This window comes from Bubalus kerabau, chromosome 2 (assembly GCF_029407905.1).
Source record: "Bubalus kerabau isolate K-KA32 ecotype Philippines breed swamp buffalo chromosome 2, PCC_UOA_SB_1v2, whole genome shotgun sequence".
NCBI lineage: Eukaryota > Metazoa > Chordata > Mammalia > Artiodactyla > Bovidae > Bubalus > Bubalus kerabau.
The window spans coordinates 115,712,642-115,724,600 of NC_073625.1; the positions used below are offsets into that span (position 1 = coordinate 115,712,642).

The window sequence follows — 11,959 nt, forward strand, 5'->3', positions numbered from 1 at the left end:
CCTCACCTCTTTGATGATGTCCCAGGATTCATGATTATGGCACTCAGCCACACTCACCCTGTTAAGGGGCAGTCTAGAAAGCCCCAAACTCAGCTTTGAGACTACTCAGGCCCTGGAGAAAGTTCACCCCCACAGGGGATGGGAAGCTGCATTCCCACGCAGGTATCACCGGAGGTTCATTAGCCAAGACTGAGGCCATAAGCACAGACAGAGCCCAGTAAGCTACAGAGGGGACCCAGGTGTGGAGCAGGTCAATGATTTACTCCTGGAGATATCAGTCGGGATTTCCCTGGTGGTCCAGTGGTTGACTCTACGCTTCCAACGCAGGGGACATGGACTTGAACAGGCTGGGGAACTAAGATATGTTGTGCTTCTCAGCCAGAAACAAAAACATAAAAAAGTGTCATCAGATACTACCAGTATCAGGACATCAGACTTGGGGAAAGGAAGAGACCTAAAGTTGACAATCCAGCCCAACTTCCAGAAACCATGGCTCACATTCCACTAGAAAATATCTATAAGGTACAGGAGGCTCAGTTAATTAGCAGTTCCATCCACAAGCCCTCTCATGAATTGACCTTGTTTTGTACTTCCAAAGTACTGGAGGGTGGGAATTGTCATCTTCATTTTACATGCCAAGAAACAGTAAATTATGGTGAAACTGAGATTTCAACTTTGGTTTTCTAAACAAGGTGTCTTTTTAGCTGGCCTCTTTTATCAAATATGAATTCCTGACAGATTCTTGGCCAATTTTGAAGATGAGGAAGACACAGATTCTCGAGGAAATAATGATTTAATTGGAAACAAGCATGAAAACAAATGCACCGAGTAAGAGGTTACAAGTGCTATTGCTGGAGGACTAACTACAGGGAGACAGAAAGGTGGTCGGTCATGGGCTGTACATGCAGACATGTAATAAACAGCCACCCAGTGAAATCCTTCATCAATCTTACTGAGCAGCTATTAATACTATGAGCCAGGCACTACTCTGGGTATGGGAGGTTCAACAGTGAAGAAAACAGATAAAACCCCTGCCCTAAATTTCTGGTGGGGGAAGCTGACGTTCTTATTGCAGATAGATGGATAGATGACGGAAACATGGTTGGGTGGACAGACAGATGTGTCTGGGGAAAACCATCAAAGTCTTCATGGAGTAGATGAGTCTTGAACTAATCTCTTAAAAACTGAAGAAAAGGCGTTGGTCAGGAAAAGGAGGGGAAATCTGGGAAGCTCTTCAGGAGAAGCAGCAAAGAGAAAACCATGAGGGTGTTCACCAGTCAGGGCTCTCTGGGGACCCTCGCTCGGGTCATCCCCTGGAGCTAAAGTGTTGAAGGCAAGCAAGAGACGAAGGTAGGGAAACAGGCAGGGGCCATGGAACTTGGATTTGTCATGCAGGTTGTAAGGAATCCGTGAAAGGTTTTAAAGTTGATAACAAAACAGTACCATTAAGCCCCAAATACAATGAGGGGTTCATATGTTGGGAAGAGTCCTCTTTCAAAGTAGCTTGTTTAGTAATCTTACTCTTTACTAGGAGAAAAAAAAATCTAGAACAGTCACTTGGAAGAGGCAGTGTAGGTTTAGAAACTGAATATTCCTGATTAGCCAACCAAGCACTGATATTTGTATTGCTTTACGAGAGCAATATGCCTATCACCATCCCAAACTTACATCCCTTCCTACAGGGTCTAAAGAAACAGCAGCTATTCTTTTCAAGTAAAACCATTCCATAAAGGCCAATTCATAATATTCATCCTCAGATAAGCCACTGAACAATGACCGGCATCCGCCAACAGGCCACCCACCCAGGCATGTTTTATATCGTTAGGCAAAAGACTCACTTCACAAGCTCAGGTCTTTTATCAAATAGCAGAAAACTGTACAAGAATCATAACTGATTCCCCTACAAAAGGGAAAGAGGATCTTGTTTCCCTACAACAGGATTAACACCTAAAAATGCAGCTTTTCTTTTGTCTCCGCCCTGGGAGAAAGGAAGAGGCAGCTCACAGAACCTGCACACACTTTTTCTGCTTGGTCAACTTGGATGCCGAGGTGAAGCCCACCCCTCCCCCACCCGCCCCTCCGAGCACTCCTCCCCTCCCCCACCTACGCACCTCTTTGAAGCACCAGGCACATTTTGGGTGGATTAGCAGGCATTCTTCACATGAGGTGGCACTTCCACTGGTGCATATGTTGAGACCTTCAAAGAAAGATGAAGATGCAGCCATTAGCTTCCAGCCATAAACTCCATTAATGGGCTTTTGAATGGGCGGGAGGAGGAGTCACTTCCGTCTCTAACAGGGGGCCTCCCTGAAGCTGAAGGGTGCAGGCCCTGTGCTGATCGCAGGCCTCTGCTCACTGGCAGAAGCTAAACACTGACGGTTTCTGAAGCACCCACCGCGTGCACACTTGGGTCAGCAAGTCCCTTCGTTTCTACTGTGCCTACCAGGGGTCCCGCTGCCTTCTTCCTGACACAGCAGGTCCTGGCTCGTCGAGAACAAGGCCCCTCTATGCTCAGTCCAGACAAAATATCATAAATAGCACAAAAAGCAAATTAAAAAAAGAACTGATTGATCTTCTTCAGACGTAAGAAAATCCTAAATCAGGTACTGTCACACCAAATACATAGTGTACCGAAAGACAGCAGCAAAGTCCTTAAAGAAGAATGTGGCCGAGGACTACAATGCCAGCTTAAGATACAGGGTATCTATTAATTCAATATAGTTACTAATAGATCAAGAAAATACATATCATCTGGGGAGATAATAAAAAGGTATTTGATCACATTAAAAAACCACCCATTCAAAGTCTATCCCTGATGTTCAAAAAAAAGATCAGAAACGAAGACTAGAAGGAAACGTCCTTGTAAAAATTATTTACTCTCCACCCTCTGTCCCCATCCCATTAATCTGTGGAGGGGTCTCCTGAAGCAAACTCAAGTGTGGTATTCAGGTTAAATCCATTGTCCCCCTCCTCCCCCATCTCCTTTCTCCACTGTATGCCCCTCCCACTACCATCCCCAACAGCAAAGGCATCCTTGGTGAAATTTATCATCACCCAAGTCTTTTCCTTCTGGGACAGATTTCTTTTGACCAAGAGCAATACTTACTGGCTTCTCTCTAAACAGATGTAACTTTATTTGGTCCTCACAGCACTAACAGACCCACTGGTCTCTTCTGGTCATTGCCTAGAGGCTCACTGGATAAATGGGAAAAAGAAAAACCCAGGGCCACCAGCCCTAGGAAGAAGGGCTCAGATCATAATGGGGAAAAACAGAGGCAATAAGATTAACAAGAGAGTGTGGAGGAGAAAATTGGGAGGTTGAGTCTCTTCCCCAGCTTCGCCAAACAACATAACAATATTGGTTGTAAGACATCTTAAAACTATAACATTTCTCTAATTTGGTCATTTTAACTCCTTGATTCTTCTTTGTCACTAGCAGAAAAAAACCAACAGAAATCGGGTGACGCAGGAGGCTGCACTGAGTCACTGCATTGAGGCACTAGAGGGAAAACCATTTGGGATGAGAATGGCAGCTTATTCCCATTTTCAGGCAATGAAAGTGGGAGAAACTGGCAGGAGCTGAGGGGCTGGGAAGAAAGAAAGGTGACTCTGGGAGCCCACAGAGGGTGAGAATGATGGTTTTCCCCAGCCAGAGACCCCAACATGGAACCCTCGGCACTTCATCTCCACCAACTGCCACCCTGTTGGGACTCCACCTCATACCACCAGAGCTGGGGACCCCAATGTCACTGCCAGGCCTGCAGTGGGACCTCCTGGGTACAACGCTGGACTCGGAATGCATTTTATAGGCGAAACAAAGCCAGTACCAATCACCCTGCATGCCTCACTTCAGGAGGAAGAGTCCTTCGCAGGTCCAAACATTCACCAAGAAGGTATTAGAATTCAGCCCACAGGGAAGTTGGGCTTGCCGTCCACCTGCTTACACTAACAACCTCCTTTCTCACTTTAAAATGAATCCACTCACTTGGAGACTTTCAAATAGGTATCTGAGCCTATTAAAAAAAAGAGAAATGATTGCAGGAAAAGTTTCAAACTGTCAGTTTCATTGTTTGGTTAAATCTCCTTACCTGAATCACTTTGCTGTACAGCAGAAATTAACATAACACTGTAAACCAACTATACTTCAATTAAAAAAAAATATTTCCCAGAATATTTAGCTGAAAGTTGACATTAAATAAATAGATATGGGAACTTCCTTGGCAGTCCAGTGGTTAAGAGTCCACCTGCCAATGCAGGGGACATGAGTTGGATCCAAGAGGATCCCACATGCTGTGGAGCAACTAAGCCCGTGAGCCACAACGACGACTGAGCCCAGGAGCCACAACTACTGATGCCGTGCACCCTAGAGCCCCTGCTCTGCAACAAGAAAAGCCACCACAATGAGAAGCCCTCACATGGCAATCGGAGAGCGGTCCCTACTCGCTGTAACTAGAGAGAGCCTGTAAGCAGCAACAAAGACCCAGCGCAGCCAAAAATAAACAAACTTAGAAAAATAAACAGACGTGGACAACTAAAATTAAAAAAAAAAAAAAAAAAAAACTCCTTATCTGACAGAAACTTCTAGCTGCACAGGGGACAGAATCAAACATAGAATGAAAGTGACTTTTCTCCTGTTCTCTTCCACCTTATCAAATACATTCAGGCTCTTGTGGCATGTCATCTGCTTTGACATATAAAATAATTTCTATAAAGAATGCATAAAATCATCCCTATAAATCATTTCTATAAAATCATGGAAGTGCAGAACCTTGGCGCTAGAAATGCTTTAGGATCAGCTCACTAAGTCATCTCATTTTACAGCTGAAAACCTGAGAAAACAACAATAACTTGAAAAAAATAACAAGGAGCCCAGTCTTCCAGTAAGAGGTCAGAAGGGGAACCAGCACACAAGTACCCATATGGGGTCTCTGTGCCCCCCAGACACGGGCCATGTGACCAGTGAATTCCCGGGTCCTCTGAAGGAGATGTTCAACAGGCCCTCAGTCAGAAAGGAATTTGAGGTTGGATGTCTCATTTACGTCTCTACCCCAGCTCACATTAATTCACAAACACCACTTTCTAATTACCAGGGCCTCATCAGTGAGCTCTGGGACCTTGGATCAGAGATCTCGGGTTCAGAGCATTAAGGGCTCCTCCTCTCTGACCCATATCACACTGGTCTCTGGTCTTCTGCTTTGTTAGCCTAAAAGACCTTGGACAAAATCCTGAAGAGGCTCCACAGATGTGACAAGCACCCAGTACGAAAACATATTGAACAACTGTAAAATATCTGTCATACTCCATTCTTAGTTGTTTCTGTTACTTCTTACATATTCACATGCAATAGTGGTCTCACTGCACCGACAGTGATTCCACTAAAATCAGGTTGCTATATTTTGTAATAACGAAATGGAAAGTAACCTTTAAAAACCATATAAAAAATAATTTTAAAATATAAAAATAAAATTAGGTTGCTGTTGAGACAAATTCAAATTCAAGAAACCCTGCTCTATGCAAGTCCTAAATGCCAAGTACTGGACTAGGGGATGCTAGAGACACAGAGATGAATGACCCAGGCTGTGCTCCCTGGGAGCTCACAACTGCCAGGGACAGGTCATGCCAGTCCCGCCAGGCACTCTGGGAACCAAAAGCATAGACCGTGTGCCGACATGTGCCCCAGTGCCAGTGCTACTCCTCTGGCATCTCCCCTCCCTCCACCTATTAATATTGCAGTGAGTTTGGATTTGGCCGGATGAGTCATTCGGCACCAACAGCACTCTGAAAGGAAGGAAGTAATGAATAAAACCTTAAACAGCTGCAGTTCACAAATGTCAGAGTGTTGTGTCTAGGTCATAGTAATAGGTGCTAGAGGCCCAGACAGTGCCACAACTTTTCTTGGTTACTGTTTGCACGGTGACCACTCCCAGCTCAGTGTCAATTGCCTGCAGCCCTTAATGTCTCTGAAGCCAGGGGTTTACTGCAAACCATCATCTGAAAATACGCTCTCCTTCCGAAACTCAATGACTCATCCCTCCCTGTTATCAGTCTTATCCAGGCCGATCTTTCCTTCAAGATGCATGAAATGTTTCTCCTAATCCAACCTTCCTGCCTGCACCCTCCTCCAGCCCCACACAGCCCAAGCCAGGCCCTCCGCAGGTTTCTGTGGTCACCTCCTGGCTGGTCTCCCTCCACTCAGCTTCTCCAAACCTCTGTCTATCTACCCGACGTGGCCAAGGTCACACAGCACCCACTGATGCACACCTCCAGCAGTTGGAATTTCCTGATCTAAAACACTCCATGGGATAATAGAGGTGAGTCCCAAGACGGAGCAGCCCTAATGGCAGGGAGAGAGGAGACACGACACCACTCACTGGGAATAGTGGGAAACACACAGCGAGCAAGTAGGGTGTGCACTCACCCTGGAAAGCACGCAGACGAGAACAGACCCTGCCGTTAATGTCTGTGCAACCACCTTCAAGATACAACTGAGAAGCCAGCGAGAGAAACACAATCCTGAATTACATTTTACTCATTGTTTTCAAGACAACAGAAAATAAAAACATCTCATCATTGTTGTTTGGGGGGAAAAAAATGGTAAGGCACTGGAGTGCTTCTCCCCATGCCCTGAACCACAGCCACTCATGTGTCACATGATAGACAAAGTCTTTCCAGTGCTGAATCTAGCAATTAAATAGTCATCGGTCTAAAGATGTTACCACAAAGTATAAATACACCCTAGAAAGGATCTGTCTCATTTGTATCTTTACTGCTTTTCTGAACACCAGACATCTGCAGAACATTCAACATCATCACGTTTACAGACATGACTTGTTGTTTGAAAAACCTCAGTTCATATATAGGATACTATGCAGCTTTAAAAAAGAATGTGCATGCTCTCTTGCCTGCATACTGGTATGATGCTCACTCTGAGATAGTTATCACCAAGTTAACATAAAAGGCAAGGTGCAGAACAGTGTGTTTAGTGCTGCCTTTCAATAAAACTGGGGGAGGGAGATTTGTAGTAAACATATAAAAAACACGATGGACCCAATAAGAAACTGGCAGGGATGGTCTAAGCAGGGAAGCAGGTCCGGGTAATGTCCCAGACTAACCAGCAACAAGAATGAAAGAGCAATCTCTCACCCTACACTGGATATGCTTTTAAAAAGTACATGAATCTATTACCTATTTAAAATTTATTTTTAAAAAGACAACTGACTACTTATGTGATCTTCCTCTAAAAATTCATAACTCCAGTCTAATCATTAAAAAAAAAAAAAAAAACAGACAAATCCCAGTGGAGGGACTATCTACAAAATACCTCCTCAAAAATGTCAAGGTCATTAAAAGATAGAAAAACTGTCACAACCAAGAGGAGCCTATGGAGACATGACAACTCAATGTAATACGGTGTCCTGCAAGGGCTCCTAGGACTGAAAAAGAACATCAGACTTAAACTAAGAAAATCTATGTATGGCTTTAGTTAATAATAACTTACTGATGTGGTTCATGAATTGTAACAAATACGCCATATGAATGCAACATGCAAACCACAGGCAAAGCTGGAACTGGGGCACATGAGAACTCCCAAACTAACGTCTCAGTTTTCCCGTAAGTCTAAAACTGTTTTACATATTTAAAAAGTTGAGGGTTTTGTGGTTTGTTTTAAAGATCATTGAAATCATGGTGGGAGTGGGGAGGGGGGTAGGAATCAACCCAGTACCAATCATTCTGTCCATATCAGGGACCTAAAGGTAAGTGTTGTTTTTGCTGTTGTTTTGTGAGAGCCAGGCAATTCACCTTATAGCAGGTGAGGCAGATCCCCTCCAACTTCCAGCCTCCTCTAAAAGACAGAATATGCAATGAGAGGGAGGGAAGGAGGGGCCCACTCTGCTCCACCCAAGGGATGCAGACCAGGCTTCACAGAAGACAGAACATTTGGGCTGGAGTCGTGTGATAAGGAGAGGACACCCTGGCATGAAAGACCCAAGAGCTTGTTCTGTCACTTATTGGCTACATGACCTTGGGCAAGTCACTTTTCCTGGCCTTAGCATCCCCCTGCAAACAATTCAGGGGTGATGAAAACGAGCTGTATCATAGGTGCCAGTTCAAAAAAATCTTGACAGACTCAAATGAGTTCTCTCGCATGCAACTGTTTCTTCCTAACAAGCTACATGCATAGTCTCTGACCTCAAAGCTAGTTGTAGAAGGTGGCAAGGAAGTGAGGATGGGTCACTCTGCCTCCAACACACACACACATACAGAGTACCAAAACTTGGATCCATCCATTCATTCAACAAGTATTAGTCAGGCACTGTTCTAAGCACAGATGAATACAAGGACAAATAAAACCAACAAAACTCCCTGCTTTCATGGACCTTATGTCCTGATTGGGGGTTGAATGCTCAGAGGAGAAGATGAACAATAAACCAGATAAGCAAGTACACTAGATGGTGGTAAGTGCTCAGGAAAAAAATCAAGGAAGGCAAGGAGATGGGAAGAACGTGAGGCAGGAGGTTGCAGTTTGCCTGAGTATGACACGCTGAGAAAAGGCTGTGGAGGCCTGCTGTGCAGAGATCGGCAGGGCGAACATTCCAGGCAGAGGGAAGGCCTGTGATCCAGCCCGAAGAACAGTGATGGGACTGAAGTGGGGGAGGGGGAGCAGTGAGAGGTATTAGGTGGGGCGGGGGAGGGGGCGGTCAGGGGGTGTTCATGCAGAGCCTGGCAGGACCCTGGCAGGACTTCTGGAAGCCAGTGGAGGACTTTAGGCAGAGTAACACAATCTAAGTTGAGTTTTGAAAGGATCATTCTGAGTAAGAGTTGAGTTTAACTCTACAAGAGACAAGCAACTGTTTTTGAAAAACTGGTGGGGGCGGGAACTAGCATCAACCACAGGGAAGGTGTCCCGGCCTTCCCTGGAAGCAAACTTTTCACCATGTGGCCCAGGAATCAAACCCAGCAATCAATAGAAGCAGCAGCCTCACAAACAAATGGGTGCCTATAAAGTGTTCCTTTACATTCATAAAGGCCATTAATCTCATTTCAGCTTGAAAGAAGAAACACACTACAGCCCTCAGTCCCAGTGTATTGAAAATACCTGCGATGCGACCCCACCACCATTAACCCAGCTGCTCACTGCCACGTGAGCGGGGTATTATCATTTAAGCACTAGGTAATCACCCCACATTACATTAAAACTTCAGAATATTTCCGTGAGCTGGCTGGAGAAGAAAAACTAGTTACCAGGGTAGGCAGGCACAAAGGGCCTTTCGCCAACTACTTAGATATATTCATTCTCTGTTGCCTCAGTAGCTAAATAAGCATGGAGAACAAGCAGGAGAGGAATACTAATTAGAGCTAATTAGACCCTGCCCTCTTTTGCCTCAATCTCCTTTATTAAAAGTCCCCCTAATTCAAGGATGATGGCGCTAAAGTGTAAATACCTAGGGTAAACAGCAGCCGACCCACCAAGCTCCCTGGTTTGCATTTCTAAACCTTTGCCTGGTTACCTGAGAGCTGCAAACCCAAGGCCAAATTCCAACAGCCCCATCACAGACCATGGAAATCGGAAATCGTGGTGGTGGGGGAGTGCTGCCAACAGGAGTCCAGTAAATAGGATAAAGGGCTCGCCTAGGATTTAGAGCATTCTAATGTGCAGGGCATTCACTAAAAGAACATTTGATTTTTTTTTTTTTTCCTTTTAATAAACTATGATGGCAAACATGACTCCAGTTCTGCAGCCCAGTCAATGCCATACCCCTCCCTCCTTAGTAGAGAGCAAGAGCCCCCCCGAAGAGAAACCCTTCCTCAGGTCCTGTCTGCAGGTCTTTGCTAATAAGGAGAGCAGAGAACTCTGGGACGGGGGATTGTCCGCCTGCTGGGGACTTGTTTGAAGTGAGCCCTCTTAAATTAAAAGTCTGTTTCCTGCTGGATTAAACACACAGATGAAAGTAGTGCAAAGCAATAGACTAGTAACTTAACCATTGATCCAGGGACACCCAGGCAGGCAGGACCCTGCGGATCACCTTTTTCTCTTAGTGGGTAATGAAGGTTTTTCTGTCAAATTCTGTCCTAGTAGCAAAACACAAATTGGATAAAGTACCTGTAGTGCTTCAAGAAAAAGAGAAGACAAGGGAAGGAAGAGAAAAGAAAAGCTGTTTCAGATTTGCAGTTTGAAAGCTTCCAGTTGGCTCAGCAACACTGGCAAACTAGGAGAAGTCACACAGATATGTGTCAGTCCCTGGTAACCTTGAGAAGCTCCAGGGCATTAAGAGGGAGGTGGCCAGGTCTGGAAGCCAGTGATGGGCTTGCTCTCTCACTGCTCTGCTGATCCATGGAGGGATGGCTGAGCTCTAAGGCAACTGCAGAAGAAGAGACAGCACTGGAAATAAACCTCTGTGGGCTCAAAGCTTTTTTCCCTACCTAAATCGTGTCATGCAGGACAAAGGGCCCTAAACCAAAAAGTTATGAGGCCTATGGACAAGGATAGTGGGCAAATCACTTCACTATCCTGGGCCAACCCCCAAAATGGAGATCATTAAGAAGAAATATATGAACTTTGAAAAGCAGAAATCACAATGCAAATGGAAAATAATGGATTGAAAGAATTATTCGCCACTGGAAGTATTTAAGTTTTTATCAGAACCAGGATGTCAACCTGTAAGGAAACTAAAAAAACATCTCCTTCAGCAGTTTCTAAACTTTTGTATTGCACAGATTATGATTTAAAAAGAAAACAAAAAGAGAAGGTAAAATTTATATAGGATTGCCGATTTTTTTGTTTGCTCAAAACGAAAAACCACCCTGTTATCACTGCTGCTGCTGATGCTGCTAAGTCACTTCAGTCGTGTCCGACTCTGTGTGACCCCATAGACGGCAGCCCACCAGGCTCCCCCATCCCTGGGATTCTCCAGGCGAGAACACTGGAGTGGGTTGCCATTTCCTTCTCCAATGCATGAAAGTGAAAAGTGAAAGTGAAGACGCTCAGTCCTATCCGACCCTCAGTGACCCCATGGACTGCAGCCTTCCAGGCCCCTCCATCCATGGGATTTATCACTACAAATTATTTAAAAAAAAGTTTTCCTAAAAATATAAAAGAATTTCGAATTAAAGGACAGTCCTTGTGAAGCAGGGAGCTGTTGGCAATAATATATTCCTGTGTATGACACAGGCTATATCCCTCTCTTTGTCCTTCCCTGGGGACCCATGAGCAATGGGCACTGGTTGCCAGATGGGTGTTTGGAAACCAGTGATCCACTCCAAGCTCTGGACTGATGAAAGAAACCTGTTACACTAATAAGTCTGAAATATCGCCTAAAAAAGTTTTTGTCTGTCTAGACCTCTCCTCTCTCTCAGACAGCAACCTTCACTGCCTTCATGTAAATGAAACTCTGCAGGGGACCGTCCTCCCCTCCCTCTTGGCCAGACACAGGGTTCGGAACAGCAATCAAGAATTTTAGGCTTGAAAGTGAGCGGAGAACCTCAACACAATTATCTCCTACCGGAAAAGAGAAAGTCTGAAGCTTCCTGCTTTTAGAGGGGACGGGGTGGGGGTAGATCCTTCTGCCTGGCAACCCCAGCGGCAACAGAACATCCTTCCTCAGCAGTCTCCCAACTCTGAAAACTTAAAGCAGGTAACTGAGGGTCCTCACACAGACGCCAGCCCAGAGCAGGATGGCGCGAGTGCAATTGCACATCCCCTGCTCCAGAATCCTTCAGAATCAGGGGGAGTACGCTGCAGGGGTGTTTGTAAACTCCGACATAAAGCCAGGCAGAAGGAAGTAGATTGCGAGATCCCAGGTGGGGCTTGGTTCCCAGGTGGGGCTGTGGTTTCGGACGCGGGTCTCCCCTCGGGTATGCGGGAGCTTGGGGGAGGAAGGGGTGTTTACATCTTTAAAGAAAGGCGGCTGGCCTAGGTGGGGTGAAACTATAGGATTCGCCAGGAGACCCTGGGCATCCA

The 11,959-nt window shown here is 45.3% G+C and overlaps 1 protein-coding gene across 1 annotated transcript in view; it reads right to left on the reverse strand.

The window, feature by feature from the left end:
- ITGB5 (integrin subunit beta 5) overlaps positions 1–11,959 on the reverse strand; it is a 113,676-nt gene that overhangs the window by 101,031 nt on the left and 686 nt on the right. The window contains exon 2 of the mRNA XM_055568456.1: positions 2,112–2,197. Within this exon, the coding sequence (XP_055424431.1) occupies positions 2,112–2,197 (86 nt within the window). The remainder of the gene's footprint in view (positions 1–2,111; positions 2,198–11,959) is intronic.